The sequence below is a fragment of the Carcharhinus amblyrhynchos genome, chromosome 17 (assembly GCF_965287045.1).
Source record: "Carcharhinus amblyrhynchos chromosome 17, sCarAmb.v2.hapA, whole genome shotgun sequence".
NCBI classification, from domain to species: Eukaryota; Metazoa; Chordata; class Chondrichthyes; order Carcharhiniformes; family Carcharhinidae; genus Carcharhinus; species Carcharhinus amblyrhynchos.
Genome location: NC_137340.1, coordinates 34,794,928 through 34,818,169, shown reverse-complemented (window position 1 = coordinate 34,818,169; position 23,242 = coordinate 34,794,928). Strand labels below are relative to the sequence as shown.

Genomic DNA, 23,242 nt, shown 5'->3' with positions numbered 1-23,242 from the left:
GACAGCTCAGTGACTATCGCTGATTGCTGTGCAGACACATGGATTTGGGCCGGTGTCTGTGGGAGTTTGCTCATTCTCCCCATGCTTGCGTGGGTTTTCTCCAGGTGCCCCGGTTTCCTCCCACACCCCAAAGATGTGCTGTTAGGCTGACTGGCAGGAATAAATTGTCCCTAAATCAGTTTCCCTCAATCTGGATGGCCATAAAACATTAGACAGGGGTCGCGGGGGGAGAGGGGGACTGGTGGTGTTGAGATGGCGGCGGGGGCTCGTTGGGCCGAAGGGCCTGTTTCCCAGGCTGATTTTTGTTCTTTGTTCATTTTAAGTTGTGCCTCATCTAAATAAATTCCAATAAGATGCAAGTGGGTCCCATAAGCCTGTTCTGCAGGTTCCTCTGGACCATGTTGGGTGAGTTGTTATGCCAGGTACTGCAGGGGGTAGATTCCGGGATGGAGGGGAGGTGACCAGGAGGAGGTTGTGATGCAGCAGCAGACTGTGGTCGCCTATGGAGCTGGAAACAGCATTCCTGCTCCTTATGGCTTCACACTGAGATTAGATGTTTGCTACAATAATGCTGGTGTTCTCCAATAGTCTCTTTAATGCAAAAGGAATCAAAAAGACAGTTTCTGATCAACCTCTGAGAGGTGACTGTAAAACAGACATTAGGTCCCTCATTATCATTTGTAAGGACGAAAACAATTTGGAAGATGACAATCGAGAAGGCTCAATAGCCATGTATCAGGCATATTTCAGGCGTATCTTTGGCCAAAATTCAATATTTTACTCCCAATGTTGTGCTCAAGAAATGGCCTACTAACCCCTCATCTGAGACATCTTACACAGCTTACTTCAGTGACCTTTGCCTTGAAACAAAGTTGCCACTGTATCACCCGCAGTTTGGGGAAACCCCCACTTCTACCTGTAAACAGGCTTCATCACACTTTCAGAAAAGCAAGGGCAGCCCTGAAGAAATCCCTAGTGGTGGGTCAGATTTTTTTAACTTTATAAACTATCCCAGGACAGAGTATTGCTTCATCAATTGCTCTTATCTCTTTATATTGCAAAATAGCAACGATCGAAGCTCAATAGGTAATAATTGGATACTCCATTCTACAATCAGAAAAAAGATTGTCAAAAACTTTGTCAAAACCTTCTTCCTCTGAATCTTCATATAACCAGCTTCTGGCCGTGTCATTTGCGCTTTCCTCTTCATACTCATATTCTGGATCATCAGGGTCTTCTTCATCATCTGTTTCTTGAGAAAAGTTTCAGAAGTTTAATAATGCATCATTCATTCATTCTCCGCATGAAGTTGCTGAATTCCAATCAGTGTTGGAACTGGCATAGTTCATGAATTGATGACGTTACTGAAGAGATATCCAGATCTCCCTCACAAGTAGGATCAATAAGCATTAAACATTTCATATGCAGTGTTTTATTTAAACCTTCAACATTTTTGTGATACATTTACAGTGTAATAAAATGTTTTAGCAAGGCGGTATATTTGCCACATGCAGTGAATTAGTATGAAGTTATACTCCAGAATGCTATTGGCAGCATGGTGGCACAGTGGTCAGCACGGCTGCCTCTCAGCGCCAGGGATCCAGGTTCAATTCCGGCCTCAGGTCCGTGTCTGTGTGGAGTTTGCACATTCTCTCCGTGTCTGCTTGGGTTTCCTCCGGATGCTCCAGTTTCCTCCCACAATCCAAAGACGAGCGGAATAGGTTGATTGGCCATGCTAAATTGACCTGAGTGTCAGGGGATTAGTAGAGTAAATATATGGGGTTGCAGGAGTAGGGTCTGGATGGGATTGTGGTCAGTGCAGACTTGATGGGCTGAATGGCCTCCTTCTGCACTGTAGAGATTCTATGATTCATATAGCTGCTATTCTTGAGATATCAAATCCTATACTCTGTGTCAGTAAAGTGACAAACATTTATCACCTGCTGCTTTGTGCCAAATTCATCGTGGAATTATTTGGGTGTTTAGCATTTCCAAAGTGACGCAGCCCAGGTCCATTTGATAACAGACCTATTTCAGAGAATAGAAGCCATAGAATCCCTACAGTGCAGAAGGAGGCCATTTGGCTTATCGGGTCTGCACCAACCACAATCCCACCCAGACCCTATCCCTGTAACCTTATATATTTACCCCACCAATCTCCCTGACGCTAATGGATAATTTAGCATGGCCAATCCACCTAACTCACACACTTTTGGAGGTTGGGAGGAAACCAGAGCACCCAGAGGAAACTCACAGGGAGAGACAATACAATCTCCACACAGACAGTGACCAAGCCGGGAATCAAACCCAGGTCCCTGGCGCTGGGAGGCAGCAGTGCTAACTGTTGTGCCACCATGCCGCCCCTCACCTTTGGCTGAGCACTCATTAAATTCATTACTTCCTGCTCTCCTTACAGTGCAGAAAAAAGCCAGCCGGCCCATCGATTCTCCACTGAAATTCTGAGAGAATATCCCACCCTGGCCCTCCCCTTCACCCCATCCTGTAACCCTGTACATTTACCATGGTTAATCCACCTAACTTACGCATTTTTGGACACTAAGGGACAATTAAGCAAGCTAATCCACCTAACTTGCACACCTTTGGACGATGGGAGGAAACTGTAGTACTTAGAGAAAACCCATGCAGACATGGAGAGAACATGCAAACTCTACATAGGCAGTCCCCCAAAGCCTGGAATCAAACCGGGGTCCTTGGTGTTGTTTTGCAGCAGTGCTAACCACTGTGCCACTGTGTCCCCCTCTGGCTGTAATCCAAACCCAACCAACTGTTGGATGTTGCAAGTACAGTCAATCAACTTTTCAAAGGCGAAACTAAGAGAATGTAATATAAAGGCAGAGATTCATGAAGGATACATTATGTAGATGGAAAAGTTCATACAAAAACAATAGGGGAGAACTTGGTTAAGGCTTGAAAATGGGCTCATGGGGGGATCGTGATGTGCAATCTTGTTTTTTCTTTTCAATAACATCATTTGGACTATCAGGGACTTCGTAATGAATTGTTTCCTGAGAAGGGTTTTTAGAGTTTAGTAATGCATCATCATTAAACCTCATGAGGATAGGCTATGCAAGCTTGTTGATTACTGTGTTCATTTAACCCATGTCAGGAGTGGCATAGTTCATGAATGGTGACACTTTTGATGAGATATCCAGATCTCCCTCATTACAGGATTAACAAATCTTCAGGTGTTTCAGGTAGCACTGTAAATGTGAAGCTGCCTGCACTGGTAAATATACAGCCATAGTTTCCTGCGCTCTTTGGTGGTCACACCAGCAGGAGGTTTGATTAAGGGAGTGTCTAGTGCTGCCCAGGAGCAGCCTGCACCTTTTCAAGAGTTGATGGATTGTATCTGCACTAAACAATTCAAACTTTTCAAAGCTGAATCCGTGCTCTAATACTTGGAGCAAACACAAAAGCATGAGCACTATGGTTTTCAGAGAATGCACTGGAGGCCTTCCTGGAGCAGGTGGAAAGAAGGGACAATGTCCTGCAATGGGGCAGGTGCACTCCAAACAGAGTCAGTGGGAACACATAGCAGCAAAGGTCAGTAGCATGGATATTGCTAGTTGAACACATAGCTCAGTGGGGTGGGAGACATCAGCAGTAGCCATTTTGCAGGATTCTCAATGGACATTACTGCCTCCGCGTGTCTCCCAGGCAAAGATTTCTGACTTAATCAGCTCTGTGTTGGAAATCAGCGTGGAGCTGATTCCTATATGAAAATTATAATGGACATTTCTAAATGATTAGCTGGCCTGGGAATGAATTCACTGGGCCCACCAGGGTTCCCCCCACCCTGCCACGAGTGGTTCCCTCCAGCAGAGTTTACTACTGCACCCCCATTAACAGGGAATAAGTGGCCTGACCCCGCTGGAGGGAAGAGAGGCCTTTGAGGCCACCCCAGGAGGTAGGGTGTAAACTGGCACTGCCCAAGGGGCAAACTGGCAATGCCTGAGAGGAACTTTTACACTGCCCACCAGAAACTAGGCAGTGCCAAGGGAGCAGAGCAAGGGGAGTCAAGGCCTATGAAGGGGGGTTGGGGACTGGGGCGGTGGGGGTAGGTGGGGTTTGGGGGTGGTGATTGGTGGGTGAGACTCACTGCCACTCTGCAAGTGGGATCAATGGGGGAAGGAGTGAATGAAAGCGATCGGGACTGGGATTGGGACTGTCCTGGGGGAGATCAGGGCTGGTGTTGGGGGGGGGGGGGGACATCAGTGCTGGTCATCGGGATTGGGAGGGGGTCAGGACTGTCTGGTGGAGGGAGGGAGATCGGGGAGATTGTAGCTGGCTGGGGGCAGGTTGGTACATAGGAGCTGGTCCAGTGATGTCCGGGAGGCCAGCAATGGGGGGGTTGTGGGGCTGGCCTACTATCAGGAAGGCCAGTGATCTGGAGGCCGGCAATGGGGTGCCACTGCACATGTGCCAATCTCTGCTCTGACAGATGCGCAATGGCCCACTCAGTGTTATGCTGCCGGCCTCCCAGGCAACAATAGACCTCATCCCCTACTGACTGGAATGAATCCCGCTAGGGCACTCTGCAGTGCACAGAGTGTTGGAGACTCATTCTGGATAAGACGCAAAAAAGAACAGGATTTATCCCCATTGTCCTGCATGTTGGGAACTTAGAAATTTTTGGGAGAATCCCAGCCTATTTCTTTCTCAATGGCTTAAATCTTTGCTGAAAGTTATTAAATATCTCCTTAAAAGTTAACCACTGAATCACCCTGTCCTACCTTTTAACTTATTTCCTCAGTTCACTTTAGCTTTACCTTTATAACCTTATAATTACCTTTATTCCCCATACATCTCCCCTTCAAGCTGAATGTGAAATTCTATCATTTTACAACTGTTGTCACCCAGAGACTTCTTTATCATGAGATTATTGATTAATCCAGTCTAATTTCTCATTATGAGGTCTAAAATAGCCTGCTCCCTCATTTACTCAAGAATGTACTGCTCTAAGAAATTGTATCTCAATGAATTATTTTTCACACTACCTTTTCTAATCTGATTCATCCAATGTACATGTAGATTAAAGTGGTCACCCCTAGGCCCAGCCCACTTGGCACTGCCCAATGCCCGATGGGCAGGGCCAAGTTGTCCCCAGGCATGGGTTCTTTGCCCCTTGGGCAGTGCCGGGGACACAGGCTGGCACTGCAAGATGCCCATGTCCAGGGGGCACCACCCCCCTAACTGCCCAACCACTGGGGGGGGGCTGATTGCCCTCCCCTTCATTCTGGGAGGGTCCCCCCCTAGTTCCCCCAATGTGGAGTGCTAGTGTAAACCCCGCTGGAATGAAGTATTCCTGACGAGATGGGAAATTCAGTCGGGTCCCAAAAGTTCCCAATAATTAGATTTAAAACGCATTTAAAATGCATTAAAAAAAATTCAAATTAGTTACCTGCCTTCCCACCGGTTCCCAGCATGGTCTGACTGGTGATTGTTCGCTGGCTCTGGGAGATGCGCATACGTTTCTGGTGCATGTGCAAATCCTAGAATAAGGTTGGTGATGTGCATCTCCCACCACGACCCGCCAGAGAAGTTGTGGGTCGCGATGTGAGAATTCTGGCCCAGATGTGTTAAGAAAACTTGAAAGGATTGCCCAAGGTGGGTATCTTTTGTGGAGAGTAGTTTGTGGATGGTACATATTTATAAAGGATTGCAGGCTGCTTTAAGAGTTGATCAAATGATTTGATGGTGATATCATTAGGGTGTCTGTGCAGGCTGCTACTTTATTTAGATTTATATTTGATGCAGTGCAGAGTGCAGCCCTTCAATAAAACCTGTTGTGTGTTTGTTTGACTCCACTGGGGGAATCTTGCCAAAAGTTTTGTTCCTGCCAAGAAAACCAGTGTATTTAACTCCAGATCTTACAACACTCTACCTAAAAAAAATCAAGAGGGTGTGTTTGATGCAGGGGTTGGGGTGGCAACACATCAGCAAAACCCAGCTGCACTAAGATCGGGACACCATGTTCAAAGGGCGCCCTGATTTTAATAGGAATAATCCTCTCCCCAGCCGACCATGGAGGTCTTGGGCCTCCCCTACCCACCCACAATCTGAGTCAACACTTCACCCCACCAACCCAATCATCGGCTTCTTTCCGCCTCCTTTCCATAGTCCTGTGCCATGTTTCATGCCACTCTGCCAGTGAGGGACCTGGAAGATCGGAATTTGGAAACTTGCACCGCAAGATGACAGTGTGAGTTCAAAACCACCCCCATCAAGTGCAAACCAAGTCTTTTCTTCTTCTGGTAAAACCCACAACCCCTAACATAGTTAGGACATTACAATTAACAATAAAACTAATTCTTTATTTGTTAACTTAAGGAATTGGGCTGACTTATTCTTCGCATTTAACTATTCTTAGTTAAATAAATATTAAATTGAGAACATTATTAAATTAAATCTCTGTTGTAACCAATTGAAGAGTCAGACAAAGAGAGGAATCAGTTCACTCTGCTAACTTGACCAGAACAAAACAGTAAAAACATTGCTTTCATTCTTCAGGGGAGCTTTTAAATTCCACCCAAGCGTTTTTTCTGGCATTACTATTGAGATATTCAATATCTAAGCAGTCAGGAACTGAGACCTGTATCTCATCAGTTCTTCCTTTGGCCGGTGGACTATGTTTGGGATGCAGTGCTATATTGTAGGAAGGATTCCATAAGGTTAGAGATGCTGAAAACTTCCTGCTGATAACTATGCTGAGGATTCTAGTGAGTGCCTCAAATGTGCCATGCAATTCACTGATTACTAGGCAGACTTTAATCCACTCAAGCTTTCAACAGTGACAGAACTGTTCCTGCAGTTGGAGCTCTTTTGTCTCTTCTCATGTGGTACTATAATGGAGAGCTTGAAATTAGGTCCACTTGACAATATTAATTATAAAAAAACTCAACTAGTGACTTGAATGACACTAATGCAAATTGCAACAGTGTGACATTTGTACATCAAAATAGAAATTACATTGCACACACTGTATACAAAGAACAAAGAAAATTACAGCACAGCAATAGGCTATTTGGACGTCCAAGCCTACACCGAGCATGCTGCCTACTCTTCCGGGGACCATCTGTCTCTATTCCCATCCTATTCATGTATTTGCCAAGATGACCCTTAGAAGTGACTATCGTATTTGCTTCTAGTACCTCCCCCGGCAACAAGCTCCAAGAACCCTCTTTGTAAAAAACTTGCCTTGTGCATCTCCTTTAAACCTTGCCCCTTAAACTTATACCCCCTAATAATTGACTGTCGCACCCTGGGAAAAACCTTCTGACTATCCACTCTGTCCATGCCCCTCATAATCTTGCAGACTTCTATCAGGTCTCCCCTCAATCTCTGTCATTCCAGTGAGGATAAGCCAAGTTTCTCCAACCTCTCCTCACATCCCCATACCAGGCTACATCCTGGGAAATCTTTTCTGTACCCTCCCAAAGCATCCACTTTTGGTAGTGTGGCAACCAGAATTGAACACTATATTCCAAGTGCGGCCTAACCAATGTTCTATAAAGCTGCAACATGACTTGCCAATTTTTAAACTCAATACCCTGGCCTGATGAAGGCAAGCATGCATATGCCTTCTTGGTTACCTTCTCCATGTTGAACAAGCATTAATTATCATAAAATTATAGAACACATTGAGGCTTTGCAGGCTCTCTCCCATTAGTCTGATCTCTCCCTCACAGCTCTCCAAAATTTTCCTCTTCTTGAATGTATACACTTTGATGCTATATAGCAGCATGAGTTTTCCTGTCGCCATTTCCCTTTTTAGGTCTTACATAAGAACATAAGAGCATAAGAAATAGGAGCAGGAGTAGGCCATCTAGCCCCTCGAGCCTGCCCCGCCATTCAATAAGGTCATGGCTGACCTGAAGTGGATCAGTTCCACTTTCCCGCTTTCTCCCCATAGCCCTTAATTTCCTTGCCTACCAAAAACCTATCTACCCTTGTCTTAAATATATTTAGCGAGGTAGCCTCCAACACTTCAACGGGCAGAGAATTCCAGAGATTCACCACCCTTTGAGTGAAGAAGTTCCTCCTCAACTCCGTCCTAAACTGCCCCCCCCCACTTATCTTGAGGCTGTGCCCTCTAGTCGTGTTGTCCTTTCTGAGCGGGAAGAATCTCTCTACCTCTACCCTATCCATCCCCTTCATGATCTTATACGTCTCTATAAGATCCCCCCTCATCCTTCTAAACTCCAACGAGTACAGACCCAGTCTATTTAGTCTCTCTTCATAGTCCAACCCCCTCATCTCCGGTATCAGCCTAGTGAACCTTCTCTGCACTCCCTCCAAGGCCAAAATATCCTTGTGCAAGTGCGGCGACCAAAACTGCACACAGTACTCCAGCTGCGGCCTCACCAGTGCCTTGTACAGTTGCAGCAAGACCTCCCTGCTTTTATATTCTATCCCCCTCACTATAAAGGCCAGCATCCCATTCACCTTCTTGATCACCTGCTGCACCTGCAGACTGGGTTTTTGTGACTCATGCACAAGGACTCCCAGGTCCCTCTGCACCATAGCACGCTGCAGCTTTTCGCCCTTTAAATAGTAGTCCCTCCTACTATTATTTCTGCCAAAGTGGATAACCTCACACTTGCTAACATTATACTCCATCTGCCAGGTCCTCGCCCACTTGCTCAGCCTATCTAGATCCCTCTGCAGACTTTCCACACCCTCCGCACAATTTGCTTTTCCACTCATCTTTGTGTCATCAGCAAATTTCGACACCCTACACTCAGCCCCCTCCTCCAGATCATCTATATAAATGGTAAATAGCTGAGGCCCCAGCACCGATCCCTGTGGCACTCCACTAGTTTCCAACCACCAATCAGAATAGCACCCATTGATACCAACTCTCTGCCTCCTATTAGACAACCAATCCTCTATCCACGCTAACATCTTACCCCCAACTCCATGCCCCCTAACCTTCTGAAGTAACCTTTTGTGCGGCACCTTATCAAAGGCCTTTTGAAAATTGAGGAACACCACATCCACCGGTTCCCCTCTGTCTACCGCACTAGTCACATCCTCATAGAATTCCAATAAATTTGTCAAACACGACTTCCCCTTAACGAATCCGTGCTGCGTCTGCTCTATCAAACAATTCTTCTCAAGGTGCCTCGCTATTTCTTCTTTGATGATGGATTCAAGCATTTTTCCAACAACAGACGTTAAACTAACCGGCCTATAATTCCCTGCCTTTTGCCTGCTACCTTTTTTAAACAGCGGCATGACATTAGCCGTTTTCCAATCTTCCGGCACTTCCCCGGAATCCAGCGAAGTTTGGTAAATAATCACTAAGGCATCTACTATCACCTCTGCCATTTCCTTCAGAACCCTGGAATGCATTCCATCTGGTCCTGGGGACTTGTCCACCATCAGTCCCGTTAGTCGATCAAGCACTACCTCTCTAGTGACAGTAATCGCATTCAGGCCCTCAACTCCTACCATCCTTCTATCTTTAATATCCGGCAAACTATTCGCGTCCTCCTCCGTGAAGACCGAGGCAAAAAACTTATTTAAGGCCTCAGCCATTTCCTCATCTCCCACCACTAAATCTCCCCTCTCATCCTCTAAGGGTCCAACATTCACTTTAGCCAGCCTCCTCCTCTTTATATATTTGTAAAAACTCTTACTGTCCTTTTTTATATTGAGTGCTAGTTTAGCTTCATAGTATATCCTTCCTTTCTTTATCAACTTCTTAGTCAATCTTTGTTGATTTTTAAACCTCTCCCAATCTTCTACTCGCCCACTATTTTTAGCCACTCTAAACGCATCAGCTTTTAATTTAATACTCTCCTTTATTTCCTTTGATAATCACGGCTGATTATCCCTTCTCCTACATTCTTTCTTTACCATTGGAATATATTTCTGCTGAGCACAGAGAAAGATCTCCTTAAAGATCCTCCACTGTTCCTCAGCAGTCCTACTGACCAATCTGCATCCCCAATCTACATTTGCCAATTCCTCTCTCATCCTACCGTACTCCCCTCTGTTCAAACAGAGGACACAGGTTCGGGACCCTACTTTCTCATCCTCCATCTGCATCAAAAACTCAATCATACAATGAAACTCAACCATACAATGATACAATCTTAATGAAAGAAAATCTGGAAGGGATCAGTTGAGAAGCAATAATTTCACCCATTGTGATCTACTAATGGAGCCCTGAATGAGCTATGCTACCTTCTGCACAATGACATGCAGTCTTGCCTTCTGTGCCACTGATTCCTACCAAGTTGCAATAGGTTGCAGTATAATTCTGAATAGGAGTGATCACCAGTCTTTTGGTGATCAGGCCTATTCAGGATGGGAGTAAGGTCCTTTAAAGATTCATCAGTGTGGGATGACCCCTACAACGTGACACAGCTACTCAGTTTGATCATGTTGCAACCTTTTCTAAAGTTCAGGAGTCAATAGATAACAACTCCTTTGAAGTGGAACCATTAAACCTCGTGAATAGAAAAGCATTCCACTCCCACAATGTTCTGATGAGCTGCATGTCAAGTCCAATTTTTCAAAAGTTGTCACAATGCTTGAGTCACTTACTTCCCAGCTTTATTCAAGAAAGGAAGTGTTAAGGAGACTTCTTGGAGACAAGATACTTCTAGGGCTCATAAAACCACTTCAACTGATAATCTCAATATAGAATCCCTACGGTGCAGAAAGAGGCCATTTGTCCCATCAGCCAGAACTCTATCACCTCGCCTGCCACAGGATCGGTGTGGGTGAGCGTCCAACAACAGAAATCTTTGTTGACCTTGGGTGGGAATTTCCAGTCTCACCCAAGCAAGGCAGTAAAATTCCACCCATCGAATCTGCGCTGACAACAATCCTGCCCACTCCTATTCTCATAACTCCATATATTTACCCTGACACTAAGGGGAAATTTAGCATGGATGTTGGAATCAATGTAACTCTCACATCTTTGGATTGTGGGAGGAAACCGGAGCACCCGGAGAAAACCCACGCAGACACGGGGAAAACATGCAAAGTCCACACTGTCACCCGAGCTAGATCCCTGGTCACTGCCGCTGTGAGGCAGCAGTGCTAAGTGCTGTGCCACCGTGTCACCCTCAGTTTAATAGCATTACAAAGATCACCCCATCAAACAGAGCCTCTTGTACTATGAACAGTGATTGCTAAGATATATCTGCACTGAAGTCTCATGGGGAAATTAATTCCATTGTCATTTGACGCAGCGGATCATACACCTTTGTAAATGGGTTTAGACTTTCACCAAGACCACTGTGCAAAGGAAACTCTCCATCAGGATTTAAGTAAATGTAAGAGATTAGTGACAATTTCCTGAGAATTAGTATGGGATCTCACTGGGCAGAATTAGCCCAACAATTTTGCTGTCCTTTCCTTGACAGTTACTCATATTCACAGCAGGAGAAGAAACTTGCAAAATTATCCCTGTTGGAGTCTTTTTATTAGCCACAATGTAAAACAGTTATCACTACATTCACACGTATTGGTAACACAACAGATGTCCTTAACTGTACTACAGCAAAACGATATCATAAAATTGTAAGTGCCCTCAATTGATTTAAAAAAAAAACAAAACTCACTTTTCAAACACAATGGCTCAATGATATTGATCAAAACATAAATTTATCAAACCTTTCTCATGTCTCTGGAATCATGTCTGATCCCTTTATATCTCTAAAGCAAGACATAAGTTGTCCATTGCTGTTTCTTAGCCACTACCCTTCTGCTCCTCAACCTTTCAAAGACTCATGATTCTTCTCAATTTGCTAAATAAATCTATTTGGCACAGAGAGAAAAAAATGAAGGGCATTCTGCAAAAATGGAAGTAATTAAAATGACAAATCTGAATAAATAAAGTCAAAACTGCAGACAGCATTAACAAATTCCTTTGACTAAGTGTAATCAATTGAACCCTATTATCTTTTTCATTATAATATGCAAATGTTGTACTTGAACACTTCAGTCATCCAACATATCCTCCAACAATTTTAAATGAGCATTTTGTTTAACTAGTGCACATGTTCTGCTGAACTGTGGTTAGTACCACATCTCTCTGTGTAAGTTCGCACCACCATTTACAGCTTCCTTTTCACAATTTTAATCCTTTTGCAGGTAAAAGTAAACTGCTACTTACCACCGTCATACCAATTGCTGGATTCCTAGAAAAAAGACATTTCCCAATTTAGAACACAATAGCAAAGTGCAAAGGCAGCCTGCAAGTTATATAGAAAATAACCAGCAAAATTTTTAACAGAAGTTGAAAAATCGATTAATTAAGAAAATTCACTTTCTTGGAAATCTACTTCCAAGAACATAAATATGTCACTTTTCCTTTGAATGAAATGTTGAACAAGACCGAAGCAAGACAATCATTTAAAAATTTCTAAGAGTTCTGTGTGAAAAGATAATAAAAAAATGGATTTGCTTATGTTACTTACTGTTAATGGCAGACTTGCATGCCCGATCACACAAATACAAATCAAAATTATAGCCTTCGCCATGCTGGTGGATATAACGGTGAGACCTGGGCTGTTTGCCGGTAACGGCAACCTTAATTTTATGTTAAAAAAGATAATTTACCAGAAGTCAAGTGGTCAATGCATAGGCATAGAGGGGAAATGAAGTCCCAACATTGAGTGTGGATTAATGTTTAACAGTTATGGACCTGACATAGATAATTTCTAGCTATCGTCCATTTTCACAATCCAATCAATATTCGTTAAGTTTATGTAGATAAGATAAAGCAAGGTCCTTTTTAGTAGAATGACAGTATTTCTTTGAAAACTGAGTTGTTTTATTTGTTTGAATTTTTGCATTTAATCCACTTATTTTAAACAGACTTGCACCACTCTTAAAGTAGCAAACGAAAGAATTCCAACTTTAATGGCCGAAAGACCTAATTTCAATGAAGTATTTGCAACAATTTAGTCGATGTTATTAGCAGAAAGCTAATTGCAATGGTAATGCCAAAGGGAATGCTTTGAAAATAAAATATTGTTGCTTCAAAAATAATGACCTTTCCCATCTTTTCTGTTCAGTCTCTTTGATTTAGTTTCCACCTTGCCTACAACACCAACACAGCTCTGGTCAAAGTCACAAAGCCTTTGTGACAGACTGTTGTGCACTATCTTTCCTTGTCCTGCTTGAACCCTCTGTTACATGCAAAGGGTTGAACATGTCATCTTTTTCCATTATATTACCTTTGTGCTTCATCTCTGTGGCACAGTCTGTTAAGCTCCATTCCTATCTGATGCAGGCTAAACTCTACAATGGACAATTTCAGTGTCCTGCTTGGCTGAACTGAACTCCAAACCAAAGGCTAAATACCCAGATACTACTAATTTCCAACTCTGCATCATCATCTGCTTCTGCTCTCACTTCACCTACAGTTAGTGAAATCCTTGTCCATGGCTTTATCACCTCCAAACTCAATTACTCTGATCTTCTCAGCAGCTTTTCAAATTCCACCTAGTGCAATTTCAAACTCAATAAAAACTGTCACCTCACACTTTAAATCCTACTGTCCTATTCGCCTTAAAGCTCTTGCCAACTTCTATCGACTTTCCATTTTTTAAATTATCCGATTAAAAGACTCTCATCCTCATCTACAAATTCTTCCTTTGTCCCATTCTTCCAGTTGCCAAAAGCCTCGCTGCCCCTCCATATTTCTGGTGCACCTTGAGTTTGCAAAACTTTTAACTCCCTGGCCCTAATCCACCCCATGACCCATCATGCTGTCTATGCCTACCCAGGCCCCTGCCCAAGCCCCATGGCCTCTCAAATTCCCTCTACACACCTTACAGTCCTTCTTTTCTCCTATTCCCCCAACGATCCATCCCCATTGCTCTTCATACTCCCATGTGCCCACATCACCATGGCTGTTTAGATCCCCCAGGCCAACATAGTGTCAACACATGCCCACATCCACCAGTCTTTGCCTTTACATCTTCCATGCCAACTTATCTTGTATCTTTTGACAATTTTGTGGTATCTTTGACAGTTCCATGACAGCTTTGATGGCTTGACAGTTGTTTGTCAGTTATTTGCATTTTGACAGTCCTTTGATTTCTTTGATAATCTTGATCATATGTTTATATTTATACTTTTTCTGCACAAACATGTTTGCTGTTAACAATCCCAAAGACTGACTTATCTCTTTCAAAGGTGTCCTAGGACCATATTCCAAGGGGTATCTTATCTCCCCAAAAGAGTTCTTAGTTCCAAAGAAGAGTCATATTGGACTCAAAATGCTAACTCTGTTTCTCTCTCCACTGCTGACAGACCTGCTTGATGTTACAGCACTTTTTGCTTTATCTTACCTCTCCCTATTTCTGTAACCTCTTCCAGCCTTACTAGCATTTCTGCATTCTTCCAATCCTGGCCTCTTGTACACTCTGAAGAGAAGTTTGAAAATTGTGATTGATGTTTAAAATGCTGCTTAGGTTAGCTTTGATTTGATTTATTACTGTCACATGTATGAACACACAGTGAAAAGTGTTGTTTCTTGCACGTAATATAGACAAAGCATACCGTTCATAGAGAAGGAAAGGAGAGAGTGCAGAATGTAGTGTCACAACCATAGCTAGGGTGTAGAGAAAGATCAACTTAGTTTGAGGTAGGTTCATTCAGAGGTCTGATGGCAGCAGGGAAGAAGCAGTTCTTGAGTCGGTTGGTACATGACCTCACACTTTTGTACCTTTTTCCTAATGCTTTTCCAAGACAGTGGGAAGTGTAGACAGAATCAATCGATGGGAGGCTGGTTTGCGTGATGGACTAAGTTTCATTCACGCCCCTTTGTAGTTTCTTGCGGTCATTTTTGGAGTGTATGTATCTGTAGAAAGAGATTTCCCCTTTACAGTGTTCGGCTAATTGCTTGTGGAGAAATGTGCAATGAACTTAATGGCGTTAGACGTTTCTCTTACCTAACTGCACCTGGCACTAGCTCTGGGTACATTTAGGGAATGACAACACCATGATTTCATCACTGGACCGGATATGCAATCCAGAGGCTTGGATTAATGATCTAGAGACACGAGTCCAAATTCCACCATGGCTTCTGGGGAATTTACTTTCAGTTAATAAATACATCTGGAATAAACAATCAGTAACAGTAATGTAACTATGTAGCTACTGGATTGTTGTAAAAACCCATGTCATTCGCTAAAGTCCTTTTGGAAAGGAAATCTGCAGCCCTATGTGCAATTGCAGACACGCAGCCACATGGTTGATTCACAACTCCCCTTTGAAATGACCAACTGAGATGTTCAAGTCCAATTAGGGATGGGCAATAAAAATCTGCCTTGCAAATAATCCCCAGATGATCGAATCAAATAGAATCCTATAGTGCAGAGCCATTTGGCCTATCAAGTCTGAACCAACCACAATCTCACGCAGGTCCTATCCCTCATGCATTTATCCTATCTTGTCCCCCTGACACCAAGGGGTAATTTAGCATGGCCAATCCACCTAAAAGTTAAAATTATTGCAACCTTTCCATGAGTCCATACAGCTCTCATACACAAAACACAATTTACTGTCAGGGTTCAAGCAAGAGCCAGGATAACCTGTATACTACACGGAGTTGTGCCATTTCTTTGGTGTTTTTGATTATTCTGTTAGAAAATCAGGCATGGCATAGGAAGTTAGTATAATTAAAATTTATGGGAACATTTTGTTCCAGGCTATGTAACAGTGATGTTCGAGATACTTGTCTGGATATTAACCCACATTTGAATTGTTCAAGGTTCCTTCTGGTAGTTTGTGTATAAAATTGAATTTGATTCAGAAACAAAAGCTATGTGGTGTTTAATTTTGGAGGCGCAATAGTCTAAGAATTTTGAGAAAAGTGTGTGTTATTGAATTCAGGTCCTGAATATTTTAGAAGTCTTTGTCATGAGGAATTATCAGTACACGTCATATGGGGTGGACATAAGCTTGACGTTAAGGCATTAAAAGAACCAATGCTTGTCAATGACTCACAGACATATAATGGGTGCAGAAGAAATTGCAAACAATTAAAGGATACACAGCAAGATATGAATACTATTGTGGAGTATTGCATTGTCTGAAAGCGCATGGGGACACTAAGAAAAGCAATAGAAAGACATATACAAAAGACTGTGAAATATTAAGTAGTGGTAAATATTACCACACCACCAATATTTTATACTTGAGATCATTGTAAATGGTATATCTTCCACACATAAACCTATCCTACCTTTGAACTAAAACTTAGCATCACAGGATTAAATGGTGTTTCCCTTTATTTCTAGGTTTGAATTGAACTAATACAGGCTATCGAGTGTTACATGCCCGACCTTTCATATGCCTGTTCAACACCAGGTGGCTAAACAATGTATATCAGGCCAAACCATAAACTGGTGTTAACAGATGCCCATAAAATTAAGCAAAAGCAAAAATAATTTAGCATTTGAAATAGCAGTACTATATACTATTCATTCTGATACTTAAACTGTCCCTGACAGCAAAATAACAAATGACTTTAAAATTTTTACTGGGGTTCTTTTCCAAGGGGTCTTACTCCTCTACTCTTGAAATTAACATGGGTATTTCACATTCCACAGAGATCTGTCTTGTAGTGACATAATGTGATTTAAACAAGTGATCCAAAGAAACTAAGGTCTGAATTTTTTGGATGGCAGGAACGTATCCCTGCTGATGACTCCACAGCCAATTTACACTCCAATAAGCATTGATTGGTTGCAGGCAGGACTTCCTCATTTGGGAGAATGTCCCACCTTAATGAGCTGCTAATCAATCTGACTTGTCAGGAAATGGCCCTTAAGTGGCCACTAATTAGCCATTTAAGAGTCTCAGTTGGAGCAAAGATGGACTTCACGTCTAAGGTCTTGCCTGCCCCAGCGCACAATCACTTTGTGATCACGTCAATTAGGAGCCCAGAGGAAATCCAATCCCTACAACTTCATGTCTGTCCAAAAACCCGCCAGTGGGTGTGCTTAAAGTTCATGCCTAAGGCTTCGATTCAGATTTATCCAGAGAGTTTCAGGAGTTTCAAACCATTTCACAAACAATTAAAAGATATAGGTGACCTGATAGAGGTGTATAAGATGATGAGATGTATTGATTGAGTGGATTCTCAGAGGCTTTTTCCCAGGACTGAAATGATTGCCACAAGAGGACACAGGTTTAGGGTACTGGGGAGTAGGTACAGAGGAGATGTCAGGGATAAGCTTTTCAATCAGAGGGTGGTGGGTGGGTGGAATCGGCTGCTGGCGGCGGTAGTAGAGGTGGATTCGATAGGGTCTTTTAAGAGACTTCTAGATAAGTACATGGAACTCAGTAAGGTGGTGGGTTATAGGTATGCCTAGTAGGTAGGGACATGTTCGGCACAACTTGTGGGCCGAAAGGTCTGTTTGCGCTGTAGTTTTTCTACGTTTCTATGTTCACATTGCTTCAGGTTTGGAGTTACATGTAAGTTAGACCACGTAAGGGTAGTGGATTTTTTTCCTTAAGAGACATTACTGAAATTAGTTTTATATTTCACATTTATTAATTGATTTTACCAGCTGCCATGGTAAGATTTGAAATCATGCCCCTAGAACATTAACTAGGACCACTATTACCACTGACATTATCATGTTGCCACTGTCACCTGTATGCTAAATCACTGCTGGAGTTGCCACCATTTAACAGTGACTACATTTTATTTTAATGCTGTTGATGACTGTACCTTCAGCTGATTAAACCCTAAGATCTGAAATGCCCTCCCCCAACCTCCCCATCTTTCACACCTGCTTTAAGACCTACCTCTTTGGCTGAATGTTTGGCCACATATCCTAATATCTCCTTATATGACTTAGTGTCAAATTTGTTTTATAATACTCCTGTGAAACAGCTTGAGATGTCTTACCGCATTAAAGTTGCTGTATAAATAGTTGTTGTTAAGGGTATTAATGCTTTGAGGCATTCTGAGGTCATAAATCATGCCATGTAAATGTCCCTTCCTCCCTTCCACGATGTGTTATTTCTTTTTTCTAAAGGCTATCAAGCCAAAAGAGGAAAGGAAACAAACAGAAAAGACCATCATGATTTCCATTTAACAATCTTGATACTTCTTTCTATAAGAAGGACTGATAAGATACCTTAAAATTTGACTCTGCAAGCCAGTGTCCACAGGGATCTGTGCTGGGTCCCTTACTATTCATTATTTATATAAACTACATAGATAACCATGTTGGGGTAGGATTAGTGGGGGCGATTCTCCTATCCCGCCTCATTGCTTTTTTAGTGCAGTGAGCTGAGAGACTCTACCGGTGACCAATTTGCCTGATTTGTGCTTGGCCAGGTGTCCACTCATCTCACAGTGCCAGATTTCCAGCACTGTCAGCTCTGCACCGGAAATCGGCATGGAGCTGCATAAATTATGCAGTAAAAAGTCTGACAACACCAGGTTTTAGTCCAACCTAAAACCTGGTGTTGTCAGACTTTTTACTGTGTTTACCCCAGTCCAACACCAGCACATCCACATCACAAATTATGCAGGCCATTATTTAAATATAATTCAAATCCCATTAGCAGGATCAGGACTGAAATCTCCAGGCCCACTACCCTTTCCCCCACCACCCCCACCAGCAGTGTTTCACTCCAGCAGCTCTCCACGTGGAGTGAAGAGGGGAGCAACCGAGAATTGGGTGCTGCCCAGCCAGCATCTTAGCACTGCCCACCGGGCATTGGGCAGTGCCAAGGGTGTGGGGCCTAATGGGAGGAGCGGGGCCTGATGGGACAGGGCCCCTGGGGGCAAATTGGTGGGGCTGTGGTCCCCGCTGCCACTCTGCAATTGGACTAAGTGGCAGAGGGAGGGAGGCCATTGGGGTGGGGTGCAGGGGTGGGGTGGTTGGGGGGGGGGGTTGTGGAATGGTGGGGTGGTAGGGGGGAGTTCTGGTCTGCCATGGTGGGAGGGAGGGATCGGCGTTTTGATTGGGAGTTTGGAGCTGCGGGGGGTAGGGGAAGTGATTGAAGTGGACTGGGGGTGGGCAGGTACGTGGCTGGCTTGGATATCCTGGGTGGTGGGGGGGGGGAGGGGGGCAATGATGGGTTGTGCTGGGGGTCACACAGCCAGCGACGCAGGATCACAGGGCTGGCCAGCAATTGGGAGGCCAGTAGACGGAGGCCATTTCATATGCGCCAATCTCGGCACTGATCAATGCATGCGCAGTGACCCACTCAGCGCTCTGCTGCAGCCCTCTCCAGTGAGAACAGGCCCCGCTCCCAGCCTTTCAATGGGATTTATGCTGAGGCACTCTGCTGTGCACAATGTGTGGGAGATTCTTTTTTAAACTCCCTCTGAAGAAACAATGTGATTTACTTCAGTGGGGATGGCACAGAGATTGCCGATGGTTAACAGTGAGGATGAGTGTCTTGGGCTACAGAAAGATATAAACAGAATGGTTAAATGGGCAGAAAAGTAGCAGATGGAATTTTACTCTGAGAAATGTGAGGTGACACACTTCGGAAGGATTAACTTAACAATGAACGGCATGACACTAGGAAGTTCTGTGGCACAAAGGGATCTAGGCATGCTTGTCCTTAGATCTCTGGAGACAGAAGGGCATTTTAGTAGGGTGGTGAAAAAGCCATATGGGACTCATGCCTTTATCAGTCAGGGTATAGATTACAAAAGCAGGGCAGGTTATATTGGAGATGTGCAGGACTTTGGTGAGGCCACAGCTGGAGTACTGTGTGCAGTTCTTTTTGCCACATTATAGGAAAGATGTGATTGGACTGGAGGGGGTGCGGAGGAGATTCACCAGGCTGTTGTCTGAGATGGAACATTTAAGTTACGAAGAGAGATTGGATAAAACTTAAGTTATTTTCATTGGAGAAGAGAAGACTGAGGGGCGATTGATGGAGGTGTATAAGATTATTAAGAATGGATATGGAGCAGCTGTTCTCCTTAGTTGAAGGGTCAGACAGGAGGGGACACAAGTTCAAAGTGAGGGGCAGGAGGTTTGGGGGATGTGAAGAAAAACTTTCTTACCCAGAGGGTGGTGACGGTCTGGAATGTGATGCATGGAAGGGTGGTAGAGACAGTTTGCCTCACACTCTTTTAGAAGTATCTGGATGAATACTTGGTACATCATAACATTCAAGGCTATGGGCCAAGTGCTGGTGAATGGGAAAAGGTAGGTAGGTCAGGTGTTTCTCTCATCTTGATACAGATTTGATGGGCTGAAGGGCCTCTTCTGCACTGTAAGATCCTATGAAATGAACTGTTTCCAGGTTTCCATGACAGCGGCAAACAAGATTGTAGGAGTGCATTCCTCAAATTACATCCTCACGTCCCATGATGGGCTGACCAAATCATTGTCTAAAAGCTTTAGAGTACAATAGTTGTGTGTAATTGGAAATCACATTACAGAGGAGGTGCTAAATCTACAGCGACGGGACAAGACAATCCTTGTAAGAAACATATTTGGGAGACTGAGTTTGGGAGGCATGCCCTCTTGAAGAATAGAGCAACATCAGTGTTTGTGTGCTGCTTTAGTCAAATATTTTACGATTTGCACAAGATCAGTTTATTCAGACTGGTTGCACACGAATGTATAGTTGTGCATGTGTGAGAATACAGCACCCAAAAATTTAACCTATCATAATTTTCAGTGACTTCTGGTGGGTCTTTAAGACATTCAATGCACCTGAGCCACCCATTAATGAGCTCCTATCATGGTAGCGGTAGCCTGGATGCCATCAGGATTGGGGTGGGAAATTCTGAACTCTAATTTCCTGCATAACCACCTATTTCCTGCACCAAAATGGGGCAAAAGTCAGTCCCTATATAAAATGGTACGTGGGGTATATTCACTCCACTATGTTTTTGCTTAAGCCTCTTACAGGGCTATCCACTTCGTTCCATTCCCCTCCTCTTCCCCTGTCAGTATACTTCTTCTCAAATATTGTCCGCTTCCCTTTTAATAGATATTATAGATTTTGTTCCCAATGTGGGGTGAGATTCTCTGGCCTCCCAGCTGCATGTTTCCCCCCGATGGGAGGTAGCGCATTGTTTGCTAGTGGCGGGATTCTCTGGTCCTGCGGCTGTCAATGGGAATTCCAGTTCCAGCTATTGTTTCTGATAGGACATGCCATGTTTTAATAATTTTCTGCGTCAAAATAAAATCCTAATCTCTGACACCATTCTTTTGATGATTAAATTTATGTTTTCAATTCAATAATTGATTCAGCAATGGAAATCATTTCTCTTGACTTACTTTCTTAATCCTTTCACAATTTTGGACATCACCATTAGATTTCCTGTTCACCTTGCTTATTCTTATGAACAGACTCATTGTTCCCCAATCTGTCATCATGACTGAAGTTTTCATCCAAGGTATCTATCACCTTCAGCATCATCTCCCAGGTCTTGACATCTTCCTGAAAATAAGGCTCACAATGCTGCATGTAAAACTGGAGCAAGCAATTTTAATCCAGAGAAATTCAGATCATCTGAAGTAAGGCACTGGCGAATACATCTAAGTGAAATGTCATTTTTGTTGCACAACCAAAGAAAATTAATTCTGTAATCTGTGTTTGTGCAAAAATATTAAAGCATCATAAAAAACAGTCAAGCAAATCACAGCCAGCAGTTATTACTATTACTACACAGCCGAGATGCTGATTCCCGATTAACCCTTAGCTCAAATTTGAGTCAATTAACAACTTGATGTCCATTGACATTGTCTATACTTCCTGCTGCCTCGGAAAAACAGCCAGCATAAAAGATACAAAAGTCTGAGATCACATATCAACCGACTCGAAAACAACTTCTTTCCTGCTGCCATCAGACTTTTTAATGGACCTACCTTGCATTAAATTGATCTTTCTCTACACCCTAACCATGACTGTAACATTACATTCTGCACTGTCTCCTTTCCTTCTCTATGCACATTATGCCTTGTATAGCATGCAAGAAACAACACTTTTTGCTCTATGCTAATACATGTGCCAATAATAAATCAAATCAAATCAAAATCCTTTATAATACTGGAAAGTCAGCAACAGTGCCAACATTTTATTCTACAGTTACCAACCTAATAAACAAAAGCCTAATAAGGAAATCCCAGAATTAGAGTGCCGCAGCTTTAGATTTGTTTCATTGAACATAAAATGACAGAATGTAGGTTTTGTTGTTAAAGCAAAGGATACAATAATCAATATTAACACTGCACCTTATAACAGCAAGGCAAAAAAAAACCTCTTGATCACTGAAGTTCTAACCTATTCCAGCAGAAATGAATGAATGATGTGGTACCGCACAAATTCAAACATCAGTTTGGCCTGTCATTCTGACCAAGCTGTGGGTTGTTACAGGTATGAGACTATATTCTCTTCCAAAGAATCACAGCCCAATTCATTGAAACTTACTGCCACGCCTGCTCTGGAATCAGGGTGGGGGCTGCTCACATTCTCCATTGGCCGCAGGTAGGATTTTACAAGCCTCGCCCAAGCGAGGTCGTAAAATACGGCCTTGTGTCTGATAATTTCTTTCTCTGAGGTTTCAAAAGGTGAAGTGGATGGGCCGTGAACTGATTTGTCATGGGCTGACACTTCAGGAGAAATGGCAGATGGTATAACAACCCTGGCTCTGAGTATTTATGTTTATACCTTACCTACAATTACAAAAATTGAGATAGAGCCTCACAATTGGTGTTCACAATTACAACATTGTGTACACTTCTGGGAAAATGTTTTTGTGCGCATTAAGATGTCTTTGCTTTGAGTCTTTTCCACAGAGTTGCAGGAACTGTTTGCCAGAATAGTTGGAAAAGGATAATGTTATATCTTTTTGGATAGATATGTCTTTCACTACTCAAACTCTTAGGATGGAATTTTCCCGTCCCACCCACCACAGGAACCACGGTGGGCAGGACACAGAACATGCAAAGATCTATTGGAGTCAGGTGGAATTTTGTGGTCTTGGTGGTCACACAGTCAGAAAATCCTGCCCTTAGGCTACATTTCCATTAACAGGAATGGGGGGAATCTTGAACCCAGGCTCGCCACCTCTGATTTTGCCCCATCTCACAATCTCCGATTGCCCCTCACCAGTGATGTAATCAGTTTCATGCCCATAATAGGTGTGAACCTGATTTGAATACACAAATAAATTTGCATTTATTTATCTACCCCCCTTTGTCAAATTATCCCCCCCTCAGTAACGTTTCATGTCTCACTGATGTGGCGTTAT

General features: G+C 43.2%; 1 protein-coding gene across 1 annotated transcript in view; it reads right to left on the bottom strand.

The window, feature by feature from the left end:
- The window catches only part of LOC145354578 (factor VII-activating protease-like), a 52,925-nt gene extending 31,469 nt beyond the window's left edge, over nucleotides 1-21,456 (bottom strand). Inside the window, exons 1-2 of the mRNA XM_080206043.1 lie at nucleotides 21,318-21,456; nucleotides 1,148-1,252 (exon numbers count right to left, since the gene is read on the bottom strand). Of these exons, the coding sequence (XP_080062169.1) occupies nucleotides 1,148-1,252; nucleotides 21,318-21,456 (244 nt within the window). The remainder of the gene's footprint in view (nucleotides 1-1,147; nucleotides 1,253-21,317) is intronic.
- Nucleotides 21,457-23,242: the final 1,786 nt, after the last annotated feature.